The following is a 25,695-nucleotide window of genomic DNA, read 5'->3' as shown; positions in this document are numbered from 1 at the left end:
CCCGGCAGGGGGCGCTGTGTGCAGGGTGTGGTGTGGGAATGCGTAGGGCAAGCAGGACCAGAGGGGTGTTTGTCTGCGCCTGCACTCCTGCTCTTCTCCTCCAAGGTGGACAGGATCCTGCGTCAGGCACTGTCTGCCCCGGGCCTGGCTGCCATGTCTGCAGTTGTCATCCACAATGACACCGTGCTCTGGACTGGGAACTTTGGGAGGAAGAATGGATCAGACCCGGCCTCTGGGCCCCCCAGTGAATACACTATGTACCGGTCAGCTGGGTGACCTCTGGGGTCCTGTGGAGGGGGGCATGGGATGGGAGGACAAGGGAGACCTAGGAGGTAGGGGGACTCAAGAGAATCGTGACTGGGGGTCCAAGCTGCCAGGACCCTTTATTAAGTCCTGACAACTTTATAGATGAGGAGATTGAGGGCCAGAGAGGACCAGAGAGTGCCCAACATCACACCACAGGGGTAACAAGTCAGGAAGGAATCTTTTCTGGAGAGCTCTTAGCCCAGAACCTCCCTAACTAGAAAATGCTCCCTGTGTCCCACCTCCCACACCCTACTATGTGCCACGAAGGAACTGTAACCAGTTCTTGGGCCCTTGCCCCGGGTCGCTGTTAGTTGGTGGCAGCGGTCCAGACGGAAGAAACTTGGGACCCCCTGCGGCACACCCAGAGTCTCCCCTCCTAGGTGCTGCCTGCAGGATCCTCCAAGCTGACAATGCAAAGGGAACACGTTCACTCCCAGAGACACTGTGAGGATTACAGAGGTTCCATTCACACTGCACCTGCCATGTGCCAGGCCTGGGCCCACAATTGCATTTGCTATCACTTACTCAACACTTGCTACCTACCTTCCAGGTATCTTGCCAAGCACTTCACATGCCCAATCTCGCTCAATCTTTTCTACAACCTGTAAAATGGACAATGAAACAGAAACTGAGAGAGATCTAGTACTTGCCCAAGACCACTTGGCTAGTAAGAGGCAGAGGTACATGATCCCAACCTATGTCTATCCCAGAATGGGAAGGGCTTGGGTTAAGGCCTGGCACGGGGTAGGCAGTCAAGAGTGTCCACCTGCCACTGTGCTATGTTCTCGAACATCCCAAAGGCAGTTCTACAGAGACTGCTGAATTTCCATCTGAGACACTGAAGAGGGTGGACTCAGTGCTTTCCTAGAGCATTAGAAAGTTGGGACCTGGGGTGTAGGACGGAGGTTGTAAGGCCAACTGTATATCCTCTGCACCCTTGTGTGCTTAACACTTCCCAGAATCTCCAGCATCTCTAAGATCTTTCCAGTCCTCATGCTGTATCGGCTGTGGGAGGAGGGCACTGTAGCCTCTCTAGATGACCCTCTGGAGCGGTATGCCAGCACCTTCACCATTAACAACCCGTTGGGCATGGCATCAGCCCCTGAACAACAGAGCTTGATGGATGAGCTGGAGAAGGTGGGCCCAGCCCCAAGGCCTTCGTCTGTCACCCTCCGAAGGATGGCCAGCCAGCTCTCAGGTGAGCAGCCCTGAAGTTTTGCAGCTCAACCCAAACCATTTCAGGGGTGGCAACTGAGCAGCAGGTTCTCATGCAGCCAGGCCAGCCACATCTCCCTCTCACCCGCCCTGGATGGTGGACCAGGGGTAGAAAGATCTGGTGAGGTAAAAGCGGAGGTGAAATCTGGGAGTTTAGATCAAGGAGACAAATCAAGATCAGTTGGCAAGTTGAAAGTCAAGATCTGCTTATTAGGTCAAGAACAGGTCAATATTTGTACACAGATCTACAATGAAGACCTAATTTCCCTCAATATACAAAGATTACGTACAAATCAATACAAAGACTAACAACCCGACAGAAAAATGGGCAAAGAATAGGAACAGAATAGACAATTCACAGGAAAGGAAATACAAATGGCCCTTAACACTATGAAAACATATTAAAAGATGTTCAACCTCATTCATAACAACATAAACGCAAATTAAAACCACGGAGAGACATTTTTCCCTTGGCAAAGGCCAAAATGGTGGGTGCACTGGGTTGGTGAAGTTATGGTGAACTAGACCCTCTGATGCATCAGTGGTGGGAATTTACATTGCTGCAACCTGGATGGGGGACAATGATAATATCTACCACAATTAAAAATGCATAGATCCTTTGGCTCAGCAATTACCCTTCTAGGAGATTCTCTTACAGATGTATTCACACATGTGTGGTGTGAGGTCTGCATGCATTCACTGCAGCGCTGTTTGTAACGGCAAAAGACTGAAACACCTACATATCTATAAGCAGGGGAGTGGCTAAACAAACTGTAACACAGCTATATAATCAAATCAGATGTAGTGTTAGAAAAAAGGGGAATAATGTTGTCTATGTACTGAGATGGAATTAGATACAGTGTTAAGTGGGGGAAAAAGCTCAAACAGCATATATTATATGCTACTATTTGAATAAATAAAATAATATACACACAAAGTGCACATATGTGTATGAATGAATACATATAAGAATGTGTAATGTACATATTACTCTATAATACCTTTATATAAACTAAATGGACATACATGTGCCTGCCATTTTTTTTTTAAGTTTACTTATTTATTTTGAGAGAGAGAGAGAGAGAGAGAGAGAGAGAGAGCGTGCACAAGCAGGGAGAGGGGCAGAGAGGAGACAGAGGATCCCAAGCAGACTCCACACTGTCAGTGTAGAGCCAGACATGGGGGCTCAAACTCATGAACCTTGAGCCAAAACCAAGAGTCAGACGCTTAACCCACTGAGCCACCCAGGCCATTTCATTTGAAATGATGCCATTTCATTGTTTCAAAAGGCCTGAGGTCTTAGTCAATGGACATGGCTGGTTATCACTCCTGAGCCCAGGCAGTGCACCCGAGGTTCAGCGAGAGGATGGAACCTCCTGAAGCAGCTGAGGCAGGACAGGGTCACTCTTCTTGGGGGAGGGTGGCCTGATGGTTAAGGGCATGAGCACTGAACTTCCAGCTCTGCCTTCTCCCAGCTGGGTGATCTTGGGCAAGTCATTGAACTTCTCTGAGCCTTATTTTCTCCCCTGTAAAATGACTGTGGTTTGCCTTATTATTGGGGATTAAATGAGATAATGAGTGTAAAACACTTAGCAGAGCTCCTGGCACACAGCAGGTACTTGTCAATGTAGCTTTGGTTATTTTAGCCAGGGTTAGACCTAGGTGCAGTGGGGCCTGATGAGGATGTAATTATGGGGGTCCTCTTTAAGAATGCATTATTAAAAATTCCAAGTTAGATATAGGCCTTGGAAGGGGCCATGCAGGTAAGGAGCCTTCAGGCTTACTTAGGCTCTTCCGGCATCCTGTTCAAGCCACCTGGGTTATAACTCTGACTCCAGGGCTCCCTCTAGGGGTGTATTGTGGACTCTTCTTCATCCATACCCAGGGAACCAAGTCCAGGGTGCTTGGTTAGTTTAAAAATACCCTACATGTCTTCTACAGTCCCAAGGGGCCAGCTGAGGCAACAGCTGCCTGAATAACTTCTGTTCTAGGCTCTCAATGTCTTTTATGATCGACTCTCACTGTAATCTACAGCTGTCTCCCGTTCCTGGAGCTTTTCATCCATTCTCTGAGTTAAGCCTTCTAACACTTCCTAGGGAAACCACAGCAGGTGTTGCAGCCCATTTAAAGAGGAACAAGTAGAGGCTCAGAGAGGTAAGGTACATGGTTTGTGGCCACACAGCAAGAAGTTCCAGAGTCAGAACTTACACCCGGGGCCTGGGACTCCATCTCCCAGTTGCTCAGGCCAAAGGCCTTTGAGTCACCCCTGATACCTCCAACCCCCATACCTTCCACATCCCCTCAAGTAGCAAATTCCGTTGGCTCCACACTCAAAGTAGATCCAGAACCCAACCCGTCCTCACCACTTCCACAGCTGGCTCCCGGGTCCCAGCCACCATGAAAAAAATGCGGATTTTTCAAGTCTCCTTATAGGCTTCCTTGCTTCGGGGGGCCCGCCTCCCCCCACCGCCAAGTCTGTTTTCAAACAGCAACCAGAGCAACCCTGATGAAATATACATCAGATTTCATCACTCCTCTGCTCACGACCCCAGCCATGGTCACATCCGACTCAGAGAAAAGGCCAAGTCCTTCCAGTACCCTATAGCACCCCGTGACACCTGGTGCCTACAATCCCAGTACTTCTCACCTCTGAAGTCTTCCCCTCCTCACTCTTCAGCCACACTGGCTGTTCCACACTGGTCCTCAAACAAGCTAAGTCACTCCCGCCTCAGGGCCTCCACACTTGGCTGTTCCACACCTTCCCTCTGCATGACATTGTTCCCTCACACTGCTGCTTGGCTCTCCCCCTCTCCTCCTCCAGCTCCCACCTGCTCAAGGGTCACCTTCCTCTGATCACCTTGTATCAAATAACAATCCCTCCTTTCTTACCCCATAGCACGAGTATTTATTAATCATCTGTCCCCTCCACTAGAATGGAAACTCCATGTGGTCAAGGACTTTACTTTGTTCACTACTGAATGCCCAGGACCCAGAACAGACCTTGGAACAAAACGTGGTGCTTGAAAACTATGGCCAGGTGGAGGGATGGAAAGAATCCCAGTCCTGTAATCCTTCCCATACATGTCACATCCAATAAACAAAAAATTCCAAGTGGTCAGAGAAGCCAGTTTGGCAAAACCTGTTTGGGTACTGACCTCAAGAATTTTATGGAATCAAACTTCTATGGGTTGATGATAACAATTATTTTTTTGAGCAGTTACTATGGCCAGGCCCCAAGCTGAGCATTTTATCTCACCTGAGCCCTATGATATAGGAAATTAAATGATTTCCCTTGTGTTCCCCGGGAAGAGAGGAAAGGGAAGACTGGGGCTCAGAGAGGCTAAGTGACTTGCCCAACCAAACACAGGGAGGGTTAGAGTCCATGCCAGACTTTTTTTTTTTTTTTTTTTTAAGTGATTCTGCGGTCATTATCTCTCAATCCACGGAAGGTGGGGGAGGGAGTGCATCCGGGGGCCACTATCCCACCTTCAGCCGGCCCAGCAGTTCTGATCACTGCTCTTCCCCAGGGCTGCCCAGAAGGCTCCGCTCTACTTCCCTGCTGTGGAGGGGCAGCACCCAGGAGGCCCTGAGCCTGCTCAAGGATGATGTGCTGGTGGCAGACCCAGGAACCAGGTGAGGAGTGTGTCTGAGGCCCCACCGACATTAGGAACCTCCAGAGGTGACACACCCCTCCTAGGAGAGAGCCTGAGTCACCTCACCCTAGACATCTGGAGCCAAGGGAGATGCAGGGATCCCTGAATGCATCCCCTAGTCCACAGCTGGGAAGACAGGCCCAGACAGGCTGGCACCGCAAGGCAGGGGGAAGCTGGGCCCAGGTTCAGTTCTGTGTGAACCTCGTATTCTGTCGATTCACCAACTCAACTTTTATCGAGCACCTACTCAACCGAGATACAACACCTACCTACTGAGATACAGCAGGGAGCCAATTACAAGCAGCCTTTCCTCATGCAATGTGCATTCTTGTGAGTGAACAGTGAACTTTTTTTTTTTAAGTTTCATTTATTTATTTTGAGAGAGAGAGAGAGAGAGAGAGAGCACACATCCAGGGGGAAGGCAGAGAGAGAGGGAGAGAAAGAACCCCGAGCAGGATCTGTGTTGCTTGAGCCCATGAACTGTGAGATCATGACCAGAGCTGAAATCAAGAGTCTCATGCTTAACTGATTGAGCCAGCGAGGTGCCCCAGGACTCTAGTTTTCCATTTGATAAAATCAATTACACTAAAGTAAAAAGGACCAAAAAGATTTGTTTTACCACTCTCCCAGATGTGTTGCTGTGTCCAACTCTTCTCCAAGTTGCCGTGTGACTCTGGGCAGTTCTGCCCCTCTCTGGTCCTTAGTCTTCCCAGATGTAGGATAGTGCCTTGTAGTCAATCATCTCTGGGGTCTCTGCTGGGTCTGACCACCTGGGATGCAGTGAAGCAGGTTCCTTCTCAACCGCGCCCAGTCCAACGAACCTCTGGTGGCATCTCGGTCTGAGCAGGTGGGGCCCGGCTCTTCAGGGCCTGGAGATGCTCACCCACGGCCGCATCCCAGTTTCCACCCCTACTCTTCCAGGTGCCATTACAGCACTTTGGCCTTCTCGCTTCTGGCCCACGTCCTCGCAGCGCACACTGCTCAGGGCGACTACCAGCGCTGGATCCTGGAGAACGTGCTGGAACCACTGGGCATGGAGGACACGGGCTTCGACCTCACGCCCCTAGTGCGCGCCCGCCTGGCGGCTGGCTTCTACGGCAGCGGCCGGCCGGCGCCGCTCTACGACCTGGGCTGGTACCGGCCGTCCGGCCAGATGTACTCCACCCCGGCGGACCTGGCCAAGCTGGCCATGGTGCTCCTGGGCGGCGGGCTCCCGCTCCTGCGGCCCGACGCGGCCAAGGCCCTGCTGGCGCCGCTGCTGGCCTGCTCGGGCGCCTACTTCGCCAATGAGACGGGCACCCCGTGGGAGTTCCACGCGCAGGGGGGCTACCGCGTGGTGCGCAAGGACGGCGACCTGGACGGCTACGCCGCCACCTTCTCCCTGGTGCCGCCGCTGCGCCTGAGCCTCGTGCTGCTGCTGGCGGGGCCGCGGCCACCCGGGCGCGATCTGGTGGCGCAGGCCTACGACGTGCTCCTGCCCGCCATGGAGAGGGCCCTACGCGAGGCCGAGCCCAGCCCCGCCCCGCCGCCCAGCGCGCGCCCCTTCGCCGGCTACTTCACCTTCGCCAACCAGACCTTCTACGAGGTGCGCCCCGGGCCGGAGGGCGAGCTGCGCCTGCGCCAGTTCGGGCCCCGCGTCGAGGCGCTGGTGCCCCCCGCGTTCCGCACGCTGGCGCTGCGTCACCTGCGCGGCCGCGTCTTCCAGCTGCACGTGGCCCGCGAGTTCCCCTGCGAGCTGCCGCTCGGCGACGCCTGGCTCTCCCTCGAGGCGCAGCACGGGCAGCTCGTCAACTTCTACCCCTTGGACCGCCACGGACTGTCTCCTGGCTTCGACGTGCCGGGCCTGAACACCTACCGGGTGCTGCGGCTGCAGCGCAAGCCCGTATTCAAGACCCAGTGACCGCGGGCTCTGTCGGGAGCCTCCCCCTTGCTGGCCTCCGGGCTTTCCGATCTAGAGTTGGAAAGGCGGAGCTGGGGAGATGTGTTAGAGGAGCGAGTAGTTGGCAAAGTGGGGTAGGGTGTTTGCTGCTCAGAGTGTGGACCGCGGACCACAGCTGTTTTTTGTCCATGGGGTGGAAGAGTTCAGTACGGAAATTTAGAGTAAACATTTAGAAACTTTCATAGCAAGTTGATAGAGCCCCTTTGGGCTTGTATTTTGTCTTCGTACTAAAAATCAACTGAGTTTTAATTTATATAAAATGAAATGCACACGTTATCAGGGTACCGTTCCATGATTTTGACATTTATGCCCACTATAATCAAGATAGGGAAAATTTCCATTATCCCTCAAACGTCTTTCCTATTCTTTTGCGGTCAGTCCCCTTCCCTGCACCCAGCCACCGATCTACTTTTATCATCGTGGATGATTTTGCCTGTTCTGGAGTTTCATATAAATAGAATCATACAGTGTAGCCATTTGGGTCGTCCCCCCGCCCCCAGCATGACGTTTTTGAGGTTCACCCATGTCTGTGTGTGTATCAAAAGTTTGTTCCTTTCTATTGCGAAGTAGCATTCCACTGTATGAGTACACCACATTTGCTCATCCCTTCATCTGTTGATGGACATTTGGGTTGTTTCCAGATTGGGGCTGCTATGAAAAAGCATTCCTGTATAAGTCTTTTTGTGAATACATGTTTTCATTTCTTTTGGTAAATATCTAGGTAAGCCGTGAAGTTTTCCAAAGCACTGGTACTATTTTACATTTCCACCGGCAACATGTGACCCTTCTGTTACTCCACATCTTTGTGAAAAGTTAGCATTGTCAGTCTTTCCAACTTTAGGCATGCTAGCGGTTGTGAAGTCCTGTCCCACTGTGGTTTTAATTGCATTGTATTGCTCATATTGTAGAGATTCTCTCTATGCTCTGGATACAAGTGCTTTGTCAGAGCTGCAAATATTTTCCCTCAGTCTTTGGTTTGCCTTTCCAGTTTCTTAATGATGTCTTTTGGTGAAGAGCAGAAGTTTTAAAATGTTGATGGCTTTTATGCCTGTTGGATCTAATACAAAATGTAAGCTAGCGTTTTGCATGTCCGTTTAAAAATTAAACTTTAGGGGCGCCTGGGTGGCGCAGTCGGTTAAGCCTCCGACCTCAGCCAGGTCACGATCTCGCGGTCCGTGAGTTCGAGCCCCGCGTCGGGCTCTGGGCTGATGGCTCAGAGCCTGGAGCCTGTTTCCCATTCTGTGTCTCCCTCTCTCTCTGCCCCTCCCCCGTTCATGCTCTGTCTCTCTCTATCCCAAAAATAAATAAATGTTGAAAAAAAATTAAAAAAAAATAAAAATTAAACTTTGTATTTTGAGGTAATTGTAGATTCACATACAGTCGAAAGAAATAACCAGTGTGCCATTAACCCAGTTTCCTCCAATGGAAACATCTTGCAAAACTGTAGTACGATATCGTAGGCAAGTTGATAGAGTCATTGACATTGATGGAGTCAAGATAGAGAACATTTTCATCATCACAAGGATCCCTCTTGCCCTTTTCTAGCCCATGCCCAGTTGCTTACCAACACAACCCCCTCCTGAACTCCTAGCAACCACCAATCTGGTTTCCATTTCTGTAATTTTGTCATTTCAAGAATATTATGTGTATGGAGTCATACAATATGTAATTTGGGGGGGAACTTTTTTTTTCACTCAGCATAATTCTCTGGAGATTTTCAAGTGGTCGCAAGTATCAACAGCTTTTTTCTTTTTGTTGTAGAGTAATAGTTGCATGGTGTGGATGCCCCACAGTTTATTTAACCATTCATTTGATGAAGGATGTCTGGCTTGTTTCCAATGTTAGGCTATTACGAATAAAGCTGCTAGGAACGTTTGTTTACAGGTATCTGTGTGAACATAAGTTTTTTATTTCTCTGGGACAAATGCCCAGGAGTGCAACTGATGAGCCATATGGTAGGGTTTTTGTTTGTTTGTTTGTTTTTGTTTCTTTTTAAAGAAACTGATGAACTGTTTTCCAGAGTGCCTGTACCATTTTATAATCCATCAGCAATGTATCAGTATGTATATGTATGTGTACACACACACACACACACACACACACATATATATATACAGTTATATATGTACATAGTTTCCCTGCATTTGTGCCAGCATTGGTCACTATTATTATTTTTGTAATTGTAATTTCTTAATCATGAATGACGTTGAATACCTTTTCATGCGCTTTTTTGCCATCTGTATATCCTCTTCAGTGAAACGTCTCTTTATGTCTTTTGCCCATTTCCTGATTGGATTTCTAAGAAATTGTTGAGTTTTGAGAGTTCTTTACATATTCTAGATACTAGTCCCTGGTTTCAAATACGTTCCAGTCTGTAGCTTGTCTTAACAGACTTAACGCTCTCAACAGGTGTGCGGTGTTATCTCATTGTCTGCACAGCTTTGGCCCCTGGGTCATTGCCATTGTCTCTTCTCTGTCCCTTTCTGGCTTTACCATACTTCCCTGGCCGAACCCTGGGCTCCCTAATTTGTATCTCTACCCCTGGCTATTCCTCTGACTCCAGACTTACGTGCCCACCTGCCTACTGGGTATGCAGGATGCATCTCTGCCTTATGTCCAAAATGAGACTGTCAGCCTCACCCCAGACCAGTTCCTCCTGTAGTCTGTCCATCTCAATCAGTGGAAGCTCTGCTTCTGCTGTTGCCCAGGCTGGACTCCTGGATCCCCACTTTCTCTCACATTCATCCCATCCGTAGGTCATGCTGGCTTTACTTCACACTGAGTCTGTAATCCAATCCCTCCTCCCCACCTCTGCTCTTCTGGCCATTTCCAGGCCACCATCCTCTCCCTCCAGGGTTATTATAGTGATTTCCTGTCTCCCCATTTCCATCCTTACCCCCTGTCATGGTTAGTTTTCTGTGTCAATGTGACGAGGCTAAGATACTCGGTTATTCACACACTCATCTAGGTGTTCCTGCGTGGGTATTTTGTGGATGTGGTTAACATCCACAATCAGCGAACTTTAAGTAAAGGAGAGTACCATCGATAACCTGGGTGGGCCTCATCTAATCAGTGAAAGGCCACAAAAGTAAAACTGCAGTTCCCAAGCAAGAAGGAATTGGCCTCTGAATGCGGCGGCAGCTCCCGCTGGAGACTTTCCAGCCTTTCAGCCTCCCTACAGACTTTGGGTTTGCCCGCCACATCATGTAAGCCAATTCCTTGAAATAAATCTCTTAATATATATCCTAGTGGTTCTGTTTCTCTGGAGAACCCTGACTAATATACTCACAGACATCAGTCTACAGGACACTCAGAGGGATCCTTTTAAAAGTCACATCACGGCACTTGTGTTCTCAGACACTCCTAGGGCTTTCATTTCATTCAAAGAAAAACTAAAGTCTTTATCATGGCCTACAGAGGCCCCCGGTTCTTCCCACTGGCCTCTTGTTCTCTCTGCCTCGGCCATTCTGGCCTTCTCGCTGCTCCTTGGACCTGCCAGGTATCCTTGGCCTTTGCTCCTGCTGTCCTGCCTGCACGGTTCCTTCTCCAGCGAACCACTCACGGCTCCCTTCCCTCCGATGTTTACTCACCTGTCACCTCTGTGAGCCCTTCCCTGACCACTCATTCTTGCAAATTGATGATTTTTTTTTTTTAACCTATGTCTGTACCTGTGTAACTGCCACCTAGACCGAGGTGTGGAACACTTCCAGCCTCTCCTGTGGTTCCCTTCTCCACTTCCTGGAAATAACCACTCATGAATTCTACCACCATTGATTAATTTGGCTGCTCTTAATCTTTTTAAAAATGAGGTCTTAGATCATGCATTCTTCTGTGCCCACTATATTTTATTTTATTAAAAAAATTTTTTTAACATTTTTGCATTTTTGAGAGAGACAGAGACAGAGTGCAAGCTGGGGGGTGGGCAGGGGCAGAGAGGGGGAGACACAGAATCCAAAGCAGGCTCCAGGCTCTGAGCTGTCAGCACGGAGCCGGACAGGGGGCTCGAACTCACAGCCATGAGATCATGACCTGAGCTGAAGTCGGACGCTCAACCGGCTGAACCACCCAGGTGCCCCTGAAATCTCCATTTTCTAGATGATGACATTGAGGCTCAGAGAGGCGAAGCAACTTCCCCATGTCACACAGCATTAATGTCAGAGACAGGATTTGAGCTGTGATCTGCCTGAACCCAAAGATCGTGCTTATAACCTGCTGTGTTAGTCCCTCCATGAAAGAGAATCTATACACTCATAGACAATATGTTCTTATGGAAGGAAGGCATATGGGGCATAAAGGTATTGATTCATTCAGAAATATTTTCTAAGTGCCTACTGTGTGCCAGGCAATGTACTAGCACCAGGGACATAATAATTAGCAAAACAGACACATCTGTATGTTTGTGCTTGTAGTTCTGTGTGCATACCTGTGTGTTTACTATAGTGAATAAATACATGCACATTTGTGTCTGGAGTGCTTGTCCATATGTGTATTTGCAGGTGTGTGTCTTTTGTTGTGTATGTGAGTATAACTCTGTGCCCAAGTGTGTAGGGATATGAGACAGCACAGTTTTGGAGCAGACCGTCCTGGTTCTAATCCTGGCTCCTGCCCTTACTAGCTGTGTAACTGTGGGCAATCTTCAAAATGCTGTACCTCCGTTTTCTTATTTATCGAATGGGGATAATGCCAGTTGTCCACTTTCTGGCATGCTTTAAGGGATTGCTACTCAAGATATAGATAGGACTCGTGCCTGTCCTAGAACTGTTTGTTTCTGGTCTATGACAAGGTAGGTACAGATATTACAGAAATATTTGTAGCATCGTGACATTGCCATAGTATCCAAGTGTGAGATCAGGGACAGGTCTCATGTAACAGGGTATAAACAAGGTTGGGTGTTGAATTCACAGTAAGACCTTATACTGATCGACAAACAACTGGAAATTAACAAAACAAAACAAAACAGACCCCCTCCCCCCCCAAGCAAACCTGGTCTTTCACCACAGATGGTTTGAGAAGCACGGGTTTAAAAGATTAAGCAGGATGATAATGTGCAGAGCACTCAGAACCACGCCTGACACAGAGGGAGTATTCTGAGTTACTTGCGGTCATGCTGTGGGGGTAATTGTTGTGTATATGTGACTTGATGTGTATGGGGTGAGTCTGAACGTGAGCCTGCAGCTATGGGTGTATGTGTGCATGCATGAATGTGCGGGTGCGTGCCTGTTTGTAGCTGATGGCAAAAATATGTGTGTATAAACATGAGTGCCCCTGGATGAGAGGGGACCTTATGCATGTGAGTATGTAGGGGTGGGGTCTGGGGTAAGAGGATTGGGGCAGGCTTCAGCACATTTCTTGCTGCCTCGGGACCCTCCATCACCAGGGGGAGGGGGAGGAGGGGCCATGGCAGCAGCAGCACTAATATAATCTCAAATTTTATTACTGTGCCATCCAGGGGGCATCAGGGGAGGAATGCCAGCAGTGGGCAGGGGTGCTACCGGCCCCAGGACTCCACATGCTGAGTCAGCGGGGTTTCTGGGGCAGGGCTGGCCCCTTTGGTCTGATGGGAGTGGTGGGGACTGGGGGGAGGCGGTGGTGGGGATGGACTTTTTCTACAGTCTTACCTGGCATGGGGGGGGGCGGGGGAGGGGATTCCATGGCTCTGACACCAGACCTAGTGAGAGTCTATGGAGAAAACTCCTCCTCTGTTTCTCTTTTCTCCTTGATGACATCTCTTGTCACTGCGATGTCTCTGTCCCTGTGAAATGACTGAGACCACGGACGCCCATATAGAGCCAGGAGGGGCAGAGGGAGGTTGCAGCTACTCTTTGGGTGGGAAGGAAGTGCGAGAAGAGGGTTTGGTGAAAGAACTGGGGGGTGGGGTGGGTAGGAGACCTGGGGCAGCGTCCCTGAGCTGGGGCAACTCTCCATGAGATTGTGCTGGATCTAGGGGGAGCCTGGTGTGGACCAGGGCCTGGGCTCGCCAGTGGAACTAGTAAGGGATTCATACTTCTCAGAGGAACTGGGCTGGGACAGACAGAAGCTGTCTCTGGCATTGAGTCAGAGGCCCCAGGATGTCTAAGGAAGGTCTTAAGTTTGCACACTGGGCTCTAACTGTGCTGTGTGCCCGCAGGTGGTATGTGACCCAATTGGCCTCACTGTGAGCTCTCAGAGTCTCCTCCACCCGGTACCCTAAGCCCTGAGAGGGGCTGGCAGCCCAGAGGTCTGTATGTACAAACTGGTATAAAGAATCATTTATTAGTTTTTAACGTGGTAGTCACGTTTCTATTTGTATTACTTACATAGTAATTCACAAAATATATCAATGTTGACTTCATACCTTTGTATCTGCTGTTGCCTCTACATGGAACACTTTATCCTTAGCTTCCAGGAGAACTCCCAGGCATGCTTTAGAACCCCAGTCAGGACCCTTAGGGGCTCCCATTCAGGATTAATGGCACCTTTCCTGGAATCTACAGGCACTTTGACTGTTGCACGCGTTGCCCTGAGTTGTAATAACCTGAGTGCCTACTGGTTTCCTCCACTGACTGGGGACTTCCATGAGGGAGGGCACATGTCTAAGTCACTACGGCATTCCTAGTACCAGCCTCATGTCTGGCACTCTGTGGGTGCCCAATTCATGTGCAGTGAAGTCAACCAAATGTCCTGATGAGCTCTCCAGGGCAGGATGCACATTGGGTCATTTATGTTTCCCCCAGGTATCTAATACAGCACATTTCATGTACTAGGAATACAGTAAGTAATTTTTGATTGAATAAATGAGTATTGAATGAATGAATCAAAAGACAACCTCCTAGATCCCATTCCCTTTGACTTCGACCCCATCGCGTTCCCAGGCCTGACTTCAGCCTCAGTCCTGCTCTACCTCTAATTCCCAGAGCATTACCCAAGCACTGGTTCTCCAAGTCTGCTCCCAGGAACACTGGTTCCATGAAATGCTCTTTCCAGCATGGGAAAGGCTGCAAATGATAACAGCTTTCTAGACGAGCCCTTTTCACATATTTAAGGCTCTGCCATATAATCCTCACTACACTCTAGGTGATTGGTTTTATTGCCCCATTTTACAGACATGAAAATGAGGCTCAGAGCAGTTATACGACCTCTCCAAGGACACATAGCTAACAAATGGCAGAGTTGTGATTCCAAGGCTAGGATCCCTGATGGAGACATGGGAATCTTAAACAGGACTGAGTGTTCTTCGTAGTGTTCCAGTTCAACACCCTACTCCAGCCCAGGACAAATCCCCACCCCAACCGCAATTCTAGGCCTAGCCCCGGCTCCATTCTAAGCCCTGGAAAACTCCTAGCCATGCTTCAAAACTCTGCTAAGAACATTTAGGGGTGCCCATTTGTTCCCTGGGAAACCTCAGTGGGAAAACAAACAAAGAAGCAAACAAACGAACAAGCCATGAGTCAGAGCAATAATTTTTACAATTCACATTTATTTTGGAAAAAAAAGTTCTGCTAAAAATACTCCTACAAAGGCATTGGAGTAACAGGATCAGGGTTGCTCATGGACATAGCTGGTGAGATTTCCTTGGTCATAGCAGTGGGGAGGAGCTAGGTCTGACCCACAGCCATCGGAACCCCAGCCGCATCACTTCCCAACACCCCAGCATTGTCAGGAAAACCCATGTTCACGACCAAAGGGAATAGGGTTCAGTGAAACCCTGCCAGACCCCCTGGTCCCTGGTTGAGAGCTCTGGCCTGCATGGCCCAGGCTGGAATGGACACCTGGGTTGTGGAGGGAGGAGTCCAAATGCTCACTTCCACCGCCCATGGCTCTGACAGTGGCTCCGGGAGGCCATGGTCAAAGAAAATGTGCCCTGAACAGAGTTCCCCCACAGAGATCTGGATTTGATTGGCAAAGGGTCTGACAGGGGGTGGGGCTGAGTAGGGGCCACTGGTAGCAGCATAGCATAGTGTTGATGAGGGCAGATCCTGGGGTCAGAGACCACTGGCTGGCTCTGTGACCTGGGAAAGCCACCATACACGTCTCTGAGGTTCCTAGTCTCACAGAGCTGTGTGAGGGTGAAGCGAGACAATGTGTATAAAAAGTTAAGTGCGTTTCCTGGCACATTGTTGGCACTCAAGAAATAGCAGCTATGATTAGGATTTGGGGCTGGGCATGATCAACCAGTAATTACTCTTCTCTGGAGTCCAAAGAGGCTGGTTGTCGGGAAGTGTCCCTGCCAGGCCTGCCCTGGGCCGGCCTCAGGGACTCAGCTTTGTGCCCCCTGCTCAGCAGAATCCCTGTCCATGGAAGGGAGGGCAGCCAGACTGACCACTCGTTCCGACCAATCCAGAGGCGCCTCCTTGGCCTTCCAGATCCCACAGGCAGTGGCCTCAACGGAAAGGGTGAAGGGTCCTTGGCATCAGGCAGGGGCTGTGTAGCCATGGACACTGCAGCCCAAGTGTCAGTGGAAAGGCACCTGGTTCTGGGGTTTGTAGTAAGACCCTCTGGTTGCCCAGTGTTGAGACTCTGGCTCTGAACAGCAAGGTGGGGCGCTTGGGCAGTTTCCTAAGCCAATTCTTTGCCTTGGACCTTCCTCTCTGGTGGGGAGGGGGATGTTCCACCCCAAATAAGTCCCCTCCCAGATGGAGCCACTGAGGCCCCTACTTGGCTTCTGAGTGAGACTGTCTTGCCCACAAGCTGGTAGGCACTGTGGCCTGTGTGAGGGCTTTGCTCAGCTGGGGCACCATCCCACTGGCCACTGGGAGGGCCAGGTGTGGGCAATTCTGCCACTTACCCAGGAAAGGGAGTCAGCGTCACACTCGAAAGGAGGGTCCTGGGCCCTTGCGAGGGTCTATCTCTGACTCAGAGAATGGAGCTGTTGCTAATATTTGATATTAGCTGTTTTTCTCCCCATGTCTCTCACTCTCTCTTTGCGCTCTCGTCACGGCTAGGGCACTCCGGTTTAAGGACCGAGGATGAACGATGGGACTTGAAATTTTAAGAACTATCAGCATAGAATCATAGGGTGATGGAATCTTAAAAACATGAAATTCTTCTGTTGGAATCTTAGAATCACGGGGCTTGCAATCTTAGAATCTTGGAATCTTTTCTCCGCGGGATGTTAGATTGGACTTTTACAGTCTCGGCGGGGGCCCCCAGAGTGCATGTGGTCCTGGCTGTTACCTCCTCCCTCTCCCGTTCCCCTCCTCCAGCAGGGGCTGTTAAACCCTGAGTAGAGACAGGGTCCTTTACTCCCTCTTCTCCCTCCAGGGAAAGCCATGTTTTAGTCTGGGTAGCAGAGGTTGTTGGGGGCTGCATATGTGATGCTCTGGGCCCAGCTAGCCTGACTTTGCCTGGCCCACCTGGCCACGTGTTGAATGAACAGGCCTGGATTGTAGCCTTGGGATCTGTGGGGGTCTCCATAGGGTGGCCTGGGTGGGCTGCTGGGCCCCTGTGAAGTATTAAATTCCTGTTTCTTCTTGCTGTATCAGCTTTCCTGAGGCAGCCTTCATGCTGTGGAGCTAAACTCAGACAGACTCTGGGTCTGGGGGTCTTTCTAATTTTCCTGAAAGCTTAGCTCAGTCTCAACACATTCCTGAGGGTCAGCTCAGCCCCCACTTCATGGGTCCTAATCCATGTCTGAGTTGGGGCATCTTATCTGACGATGTCTTGCTTTTTCCTAATCCCTGTCTACTCCAGAACCTCCCTCCCTGCAGACATCAGGGCATAGGTCATTGTGGGGGAAGTGAAGAGATTTCAGTGTCTGGAGGAGTCTCCTAGAGGAGTTTATTAAAAATAGAGGCTGGCCTCAGGGGTTCTGACTTATGGGGTCATGGTGCAGCCCAGGAATCTGCAAGATGAACGGCCCAGAAGATTCTAATACAGGTGGCTGATGGCAAAAGTTTTGAAAGATCCTATGAGGCAGGAAGGAGGGAACACTAAAGGCAGATGGCTTGCTTGGGATGGTCTGGGAATCACCTCACCAGCAGAGAGGGGATGATAACACCAGTAAGAGCCCCACACAGTGTACCAGCAATTAGTACCCTGCCCGTGGCATCAACCTCCTGAGGTGAGCCTCCCAGGGCAGCATCCCTGAGCCTTCCTGTGTCCCAGAACAAAGGACAAGTCACTGTCTTTGGTTTCCCTGAAGGGGAAACTGGCCAGCTCCAAGGTCATTCTTCATGCTAAATTATATGGCAGGAGCCATTTCATGGGAGTCTGTCAAGGCCAGCAAGTGGTATAGGCGTGTGCAGTGTGGCTCCCCAACTTCTTTCTGGGTTTCCCCAGCACAACACACTACTGAAAACGGCAGGACCCCAGGCAGACCCTTCCAACGCGTCTGGGTAATCTCGGCAGGGCCAGGCCTCCCGGGGCAGAGACAGGCTTCCTTGGGCAGTGTGCGAGCCACCCACCCAAGCCCGAGCCCCTGCTCACCCCTGCACTCTGCTCTGTGCCCCCAGGGCTCTGCCAGCATGCTGGCCTGCCTCCCCACACCACCACCGCCATCCGCATCCACGCAACTCTGGTCCCGAGTGGCAGCTCCCTCAGTGCCCGGCAGCTCTCAGCGGGGCCTGGCGGAAATGGGGTGAGGGTCGAGTGAGTGCAGCTGAATTAGGAACCAGGTAGCACAAAACCCACCCTGCTGTTCCAAGCAGCTGAAATGACTCTTTGGATTATCTGCCTCAGTGAGTGAGGATGGACAATGAAGCAGCAGGGCTTGGATTCTCCTGGAAGAAATGAGGGCTTTTCCAGGGGGCTCTTCCTCCAGGAGGAGAGGGGGAGCTATGAGGCATCCTGCCATCCATCTGATGGCTGGACGGACTCTTTCTGCTAGAACCCAATGCTCCTTCTGCTGCTCTTCTGCTCAAGAACCTGCTGTGGCTGGACTGGGCATCACGCTCAAGCTACTTCACCTTCCTCTTCAATCAACCGCCACCTCCCACCACTCCTTTGGCTCATCCAGACCTGACTCCTCATGGCTGGACAATTCTGGCCTCTGCATCTCTGGTTATACTGTACCTCCCACCTGGAGTGACCTTCTTCTCAACTTCTGTCATTTTCAAGACAGCCTCCTCCACGAAGGCCTCCCTGACAACCCCAGTGGTTTGAGCATTCTCTTCTCTTACCAACCAGCGTCATCAGACACTGACCGTGTGCTTCATGTCACCCGAGTGTGGTGGAGTGGGCATTGGGAACAGATGACCACAGCCCTGCTCTGTCCCTTCCTGGCTGTGTAATCCTGAGGAAGCTACTTCCCCTCTCTGAGCCTCAGTCTCCCCTCCCCCCCGTCCACCTATGGGAGAAAATAGTCCCTCCTCACAGGATGGTGGCGTAGAAAGTGTTTCGCATGCCTGGCTCGCCCAGTCCCATCTTCTCACTTTACAGATGGGAGACTGAGGTTCAGTGAAGGCAAATGACTTATCCAGATTCATGTCTCCAGTTAGTCATAGGACCAAGGCTGCCACTCTGGGGTCAGGGTGTGTTTCCCCTAGCATCATGGGGCATCCTGTCCTTTGAATGCATTTACCCTATTTGGCAAGAGTCTTCCAGCCTTTTAGTACCGTCTTGGAACCCCGGGGGCCCAGGAGAGAGCCAGGAGTGCCTGAGGGCTAGCACTGGGGTGGGTGGTGGTCTGGATCCTGGGTCCTTCCTGTGCTTCTGCCAGGCAGAGGAAGGGCTGGCTGGGCATGGTTGGGAGCTCCCTGTCTTCTGGGATGAGCCCCCGATTTGAGAGGGTGCAAGGCTAGTGACTGCACACAAGGGGGTAGCAGAGAGCTCCCTGAGAGGTGGCAGCATGGGGACCAACCAGAAATGATGGACAAAGTCCAGCTGATGCCATCTGAGCAGGAGGCACCACTGGTTAGTAAACAGCACTGCCCCAGTCCCTTAAGTGTCCCCGACTGCCCTCACATCCCAGCCCCTACTCTGAGGCCTTTTGGTCTAGCACGAAGGCCATCATCTATTCTGATTGATCCGTCCACATTTTACCAGTTGATAGAAATTTTGAATATCATCCCCCAGGAAGAGACCTGCTGATCAACAATAACCCATTCTGGGGGCTTCTGGGGCAGTAGGAGTGGAGTAGGAGTACCAGCCTGGCCCTACACACGTCTGCTTGTCACACCCTCCGAGAGCAGCTGGTCCCCATTTCCATGGTGCCCTGGCCCGTGTTTACAAGGCGGCTTTCTTTCCTCCAGTACCAACTGTGTGCAGAGCAGCCGGAAAGTCCTCTGACACTGCGGGGCAGGTGGGGGCTGGCACTTGGGGAGGTTGAGCCAGGAAAGGATTAGTAACCAGGCAGCGGGAGGCTCGGAGCCGTGTGCCCAGGCGAGTGGGTATTATCAGCGGAAGGCGCTTGGCAGAATGGCCTGCTGCTCCCCGCCGAGAAGCAAGCAAGAGGTGGTGGGGACAGAGCTGCCCCAGCAGCAGGGAGAGGTGGGCTTCTGCCCACACCCGAGGCAGTCACAGTGATACCTGTTACCCTGAAGTGGGGACACAGAGGGTCTGGGTGGCATCCTCACTCTGAGAAGCAGGCACAGGGGGGCCCGGGACCCCTGAAGACTCGGCACTCAAGGGTGGATGGGCAAATGAGTTGGCGAGCAGGCACCAGCCTAGCAGCTTAGGACAGGAAGCCATCTGACAGGAAGCACTGAGTGCCAGCCCTGTGTGGGGGCCCAGAGTAGTGGGGGGCGGGCTGGGGAGACGGAGTTAATCTGAAGAGCATCAAGGCAGCTCCCTCCAGAAGGTGACCTTGTGTGTTAGGACAGCTGCCACCCGTGCTGGGCAGCTTTGGGGCACAAAGGGCAGCTGGCTGGGCCAAGGCTGGCCAGTTCGTGGGCAGCAAGCCAATGCCTTCCCTGTGGCTCACTCTGTTGTTCCCCCCAGGGGCCCATGCTCCCCTCTTAATCCCTTCCTTCCCTTTACATCTCGGGCTCTCAGAACAGGTGAGTGACAGACGACAGGCTGGGCCAGGCTGCCCCATGGGCCACCTGCGGCTGGGATCCTTCCTCCTGGTCAGTCTCCCATGGACAAAGGGGAAGGTCCTGAGATGTGGTGTCTCTGCCTCTGCCTCCTCAGCCAGACTTGATATCCACAGCACACCCGCCTCCCTGCCTCCTCCTTCCACAGAAAGATTTCTGATTACATGTAAGTAGGAGCCCAATTGCACAGAGATTGGTGTTGACCAGGATAAGGGGATCTTACCTGTGACTTTGACGGGGGACCCATGGCTACTCCAGGACCCTCACACTACCACTATCACAGCTTACCTAACAGCCGGACCCCCTTCCTTTGGCCCAGGAGAACCGAGTGCACCCCTGTCAACCTCCTGCTCCTGATGCCTCCTGAAGCGGCTCATCCTGATTTGCAGGGCATTGAACGTGAATTCCGAGCCACTTCCAACTTGCTTCTTCTGTTGCCCGTGCTTTTGACAAGCCCGAGCCACAAAGGCCACGTGGACCTTTGGTGTCCTCCATGTGTTTTCTCAGCCCTGGGCCTTCTAGAACCCCGGGGAAGGAAGCATCCCTTAAAAGAGCACCATGGGTCACTTGACATGCCCCAGGGTGCCAGAGTCTCTCTTGGAACTTACAGAGAACAGGGGTCATTTTATAACTAAAGTGTTTATTTCCATTCAGTTCACTAACCGATTGTTCTGCTCAAGTGCCTGCATTTGCTCACAGGAGGGAGTTTGTAGCCAGACCTCGTGGCTGATGGTTTTCCCACGGCCAAGACCTTCAGACCTGGGTGAAGGTCTGGGCTGGGGGTGGGGGGAGGGGGTGGGAGAGAAACCATACGCTTTCCCCCCAGTGGAGGGAAGGAGCGCCTGCACACATCTCTGAGGGTGACACTCTGGAGGGCTGGGATATCACAGTGAATGATCTGGGGCCCAGTCTAGGCTCCCAGAGGCGAAACTGGGTTCTGGCCATCCGAGGGCACTCAGGAACCTCGAAGGGGCCTATTTGTCTAGAAAGTACTGGACAGACTGGGGCAGAGGGCGGGTGGAGAAGTGGGCAAAGTCGTGTGATTCTGCAGCCCTAGGGCTCACTTCTTTCTCAATCTGGTGCTTTCAAAAACAGTCCTGGGTGGGGTGCCCCTCCACCTTGGCCCCTCATCCTCCCAAATCTCACTTGGTCTCTGAACGGCCCAGATGGCCCTGTGGCAGTTGGCTTTGGTGAGGCCTGGCAGCAGGGGGGACCTCTCTGCAGGGGGAGGAGGGAAGAGTGTCAATGAAAACCATATAAAAAATCCAGAAATGTGCATATAAAATCTCGCCCTTGGTGTATTGCCTAAGTCAGTAAGCAGAAAGCACCTTCTTCTTGGAGAAGGATCAAGTCCTCAAAAGGTAGGAAATGTCAAAGTGTCACTTCATTGTCATTAAAAAAAAAAACAAAAAACAACCCAACAAACAAACCCCCCAAACCAAATCCACCCCTGACCAAAATACCCCCGAGTCCACGAATTGCTGTAAACAAACCCAAATGCAGGAGCAATCCTTCTCAGTGGCTGCAGCATCGGGCCTGCAGGCAGGGCTATGCATCCTCAGGAAGGTTGACCTTGCCGGTGTCCCCGTGGTTTCCCCGACCGAGGAAGACAACAGCCCCCTTTTGGCCCCATGAGCCGACAGGAGAAACAAGTCTTTTTCATTGGAGTTTCTAAAATATTCTCCAAAGACAGAAAAATTCTTCTGTTTGCCCAGTGGCGGCGGGAGCGGAGTTTCCCCGAGTGGTTCTCGAGCGGCTGCCTGTCCGCCCGCCTGCCCCGTCTGCCTGCCGTGTGGCTGTTGAGTGAGGCCTGGAAGAACAGCCCAGGGACAGGAGAGAAGGGTGGCCCCTGTCTCCCCCTTCACATTGGTTTTCCTGAAAGTGTTTCTTGGCTCTGGCCAGGTCGCCTTCCCAGAGGGAGTTGGAGAGAAACTGCTTTTGGTCTCCAATTGGGACAAATCGCGTGGATCTCCCAAGCCCTTTTTTTTTTTTTTTCTTTTCTTTTCTTTTTTTTCCCTAAGAACAATGATCACTTTCCTTATGAGAATCCTCTTTAAAAAATATTCCTTGAATTTCCCGCCCCCTCCCTGGATCTATTTTCTTTTGTCCCCGTTCCCTTTTTTCCATCATCTGAGTTGCACATATTCTTGGTGACGTCTCGTGGCTGGGGCGCTGCTCGGTTCTTCCTGCTGCCCGTGGCCTCCTGGCAGGTGGCTGACCCTGCGGTGGACGTGGACGGAGAACCAGGGGGCTGGCGTGTGGGGCGGAGTGGGGGGGGGGCTGGAGGAAGAGGTGAGCCGAGGCGGATGAATGTCAAACCTCCACAGACTGGATCTGGTTCATCTGTGCCCGCATCACCTGGATACTGTTCAGGATTTTTTTCTGGTGGCCAGCCAAGGTGACCCCAACCCGGAGAATGTCCCTTTAGGAGAGAAGCATGTGTGTTAGGAAATGTGGGGATGGAGGGGACTTTGGGCCAGGTAGAGAGCTGTCTGGGCTTCTCCAGGGGTGTCCTGCTGAAGAGAGCAAGGGAGGGGGGTGAGTGGGTGGATGTCTGGAGCAGGAGTGATGGGCTGGGGGTGGAAGGAGCGCGTGACTGGGAGTCAGGACACTCAGGGGGCACTGGTCTCCCCTGCTACGGGGAGGGAGGAGGGAACTTGCACTTATGAAGCGCCCGCTCACTTTATATCCCTTTGATCGTCCTACCAATCTCCCGTTTACAGAAGAAAACTGGGGCTGAGGGAGGTTCTGATTGGCCCATGGTCACAGGCAGACCTGGGTGTTCTGAATATGACCCCAAGCTGGCCATCTTGTCCCACACATCCCTACTGGACACTGTCTGTCCCTCACCCTCCAGAGCCCCCTACTTAGTGGGATGGGTGGGGAGGGGTATTGATGATGGTGGGTGGAGGCAGCCGGGCACTTACTCCATCATCATCTGCGACACGACGTCGAAGGAGGTGAAGCCGGCATTGGCGAAGCTCTCCTTGTACTGCCCCATCTTGATGGCTTCCAGCCACTCATCCACGGTGTTAAAGCTGGTGTAGTCGGGGATCGTGCGGTCCAGCAGCGGCAGGTTGATTCTGGGGGTGGCGTGGGCAACAGAGATGGTCAGGGCATGAGCTGGGAGGGGGGGCGGGGGTAAGCATGGGCGTGGGCACACCTGTGGGCTGCGTACCTGCACCTGTGTATCCATCTGCGTGAACAAAGGTGAATGAATGTATACGTATGCGAGTATTTCTGTGTGAGAGTGGATGTGAATTTGCACCTATGTAAATGAGCACACGTATATGTGTGGCTATGTGAGAGTGAGTGTGTGTGCAGGACTCCATGCTGAGGCCACCTGGAAAACCCAGGGAAGCCTCTGTGGGGACCCCTGGAAGGCTGGACCACCACGGTGAGGAGGGAGACGCTTCTCCAAGCCTCCTATTTGCAGGAGGAAGGAGTCTAAGTGTGCAGGACTAAGTGTGGCGGGACTAAGTGTGCTACTATTCCGTATTTCCTCCATCCTTCTCCACGCTGGAGAATTTTAATAAATATTTAATAAATATTAAAAAAAAAAAAGTGCTTCCTTTACCACCTTTACCGCTTCCTTCTCCTTTTCTGTGTCCTGGGCTTCTCCACACCCCCAAGGCAGGGCAAATGCCCAGTGAACATTAGTGCTGGCCTTCCCTGACCCCAAGCTGCAGTGTAGATCATCTGCCCGCGGCAGGTGGAGCTTGAGGGAGTGGAGATTTGGAGACAGGAAGGGCTGGCTGGGGATGGGGTGGAGCTATACTGGGAGGAGGGAGTGGGGCCAGACCAGAGCCGTACCCGGAGGAGAGGGGTGCCATGGCTTTGAGGCTGTTGGGGTTTCGGATCATCTTGTCCAGCGTGTTGACGATCTGGCCAAACTTAGGCCGGTGGTTTCGGTCCTTCTGCCAGCAGTCTAGCATGAGCTGATGTAGGGCGCTTGGGCAGTCCATGGGTGGCGGCAGCCGATAGTCCTGCTCTATGGCATTGATTACCTGGAAACAACACAGGGGCAACGTTGGTGGGGTGGGTGGGGTAAGAGCATCTGCCTCTAACCTGTCCTGTCTTTCCACCCCCCACTCTGTATTGCAGGAAAGACCTATTTGGTTGCCATGGCAACTGCTTTCACCTCCTGGATACAGCCCCAAGGACGGGCCTCACCTGAGTTCCCACCGCCTATGGCCTCAGTCTGACCTGCAACCTGGGTGCCTACCCCCTCTCTCCAATCTGTCCTGCCACTAGGCCCAGAATCACTTTCCCTAGCTGGACCGTGAGTCACCCTCCATGCTCAAGAAGCTTCTTCAAGTCCTTCCCGTTTTGTGTTGTTGCAGATCAGAATTTGCTGGCTTGATTTTCAAATACCCCATTATTGAACCTTATCAACCTTTCTGATCATCTTTCCTCTCTACCGATCCCCAATATGATCCCTCCGTTCCCACCTCGGGGCCTTTGCACGGGTTATCGTTCCCATTTGAAGTCCTCATGTCTCCAAGTCCTACTACTGTGAGCATCCCACCTGTCCTGTGAAGACTTCCTGATTTTGTTCATGCTGCCCTTGCCTCAACACCTACATTCTCCCATTTAACAGCTGATCATAAAGTTCCTGACGACAACATCTTGTTCCTGGAATAAGCGTCCTGTCCCCCAGTTATGTGGAAAACACCTGAGATAGTCTCACTCAGGGCTGACCACAAAGCGAAGGCATCTTGAAGATTTGCTGAATTGTGGATGTGTAGGCCTTTCCTGTTCTTGACCTCTGGAGAGTCCAGGGTCCTGTGTAGACATCTGAATCAGCCACCATTGGGCTGGGAGCTGCCTTGGCCTGGTATCTCAGAGACCTTGCTCCCATTCCCTGGGAGCTCAGAAAAAGGCCAGGAATTCTGGATCTTCCCCGCCCATCTGGCTGGCCACAGAGGCTCTGCCCAGCCCCCTTGGATACTCACATCCTGGTTGGTCATGTCCCAGTAGGGCCGTTCCCCGTAGGACATCACCTCCCACATGACGATACCATAGCTCCACACGTCACTGGCTGAGGTGAACTTCCGGTACTGGATGGCTTCTGGGGCCGTCCAGCGGATGGGGATCTTCCCACCCTGGGGAACACAATGAGGAAAGTTAATGGGTGAGAGGCTGATCCATGTGGTCTCTGCTCTCAATATTCCTCACCCTATGCCCTGTGCGTACCAGTCACACGAAGCCCCTCATTCTTTCTCAAACTCACCATGCTACTTTAGGCCTTGAGAATTTGCACATGCTGTTCCCTCTGCATGAAATGCCTTTCCTCACTCTGCTGTCTGAAAACCCCTTCTTATCCTTTAGGTATCTCTGAAAGTCTCTCCCTAAGTCCCAAGTGCCAAGGAGTTGCTCACTCTTTTTAATCCTCCAACTGGGTCCTCGATCTCTGTCAGGGAGGCACTTGTCATACAGAGCAGTACTGAAATCATTTGCCTGTGTGCTTGCCTCTTCTTATGCTATAGATTCTGGGTTCTTGGGGCAGGGGCTTCGTCTTGCTCCTTTCTGTTTAAAACTCTTCAGCAGGGGACAGTCCTGAGTTTAGGCATTCCAGGTCTCCAAAATCAGCCCTGCCTGCCTCTCCAGTCTCACTGCCCACCACCTCCCC

The 25,695-nt window shown here is 51.7% G+C and overlaps 2 protein-coding genes across 7 annotated transcripts in view; one reads left to right on the top strand and one right to left on the bottom strand.

The window, feature by feature from the left end:
- LACTBL1 (lactamase beta like 1) overlaps positions 1-7,389 on the top strand; it is an 18,168-nt gene extending 10,779 nt beyond the window's left edge. Inside the window, exons 5-8 of one of the 2 annotated variants that reach the window (XM_040464478.1) lie at positions 106-263; positions 1,266-1,504; positions 5,049-5,154; positions 6,096-7,389. In XM_040464478.1, the coding sequence (XP_040320412.1) occupies positions 106-263; positions 1,266-1,504; positions 5,049-5,154; positions 6,096-7,074 (1,482 nt within the window). In that variant the 3' untranslated portion in view covers positions 7,075-7,389. Of the gene's footprint in view, positions 1-105; positions 264-283; positions 857-1,265; positions 1,505-5,048; positions 5,155-6,095 lie in introns of those variants that run through there. The other variant, XM_040464487.1, reaches the window with a different exon arrangement.
- Positions 7,390-20,683: 13,294 nt separating this feature from the next.
- EPHB2 (EPH receptor B2) overlaps positions 20,684-25,695 on the bottom strand; it is a 125,141-nt gene continuing 120,129 nt past the window's right edge. For all 5 annotated transcript variants that reach the window (XM_040464437.1, XM_040464452.1, XM_040464442.1 and 2 more), the window contains exons 12-15: positions 25,019-25,168; positions 23,877-24,070; positions 22,991-23,146; positions 20,684-22,485 (exon numbers count right to left, since the gene is read on the bottom strand). In XM_040464437.1, the coding sequence (XP_040320371.1) occupies positions 22,377-22,485; positions 22,991-23,146; positions 23,877-24,070; positions 25,019-25,168 (609 nt within the window). In that variant the 3' untranslated portion in view covers positions 20,684-22,376. The remainder of the gene's footprint in view (positions 22,486-22,990; positions 23,147-23,876; positions 24,071-25,018; positions 25,169-25,695) is intronic.

This window comes from Herpailurus yagouaroundi, unplaced genomic scaffold (assembly GCF_014898765.1).
Source record: "Herpailurus yagouaroundi ecotype Mexico unplaced genomic scaffold, PumYag 77, whole genome shotgun sequence".
Lineage (NCBI taxonomy): Eukaryota > Metazoa > Chordata > Mammalia > Carnivora > Felidae > Herpailurus > Herpailurus yagouaroundi.
Note: the sequence above shows the minus strand (reverse complement) of the source record. Positions and strands in the feature narration are given on the sequence as shown.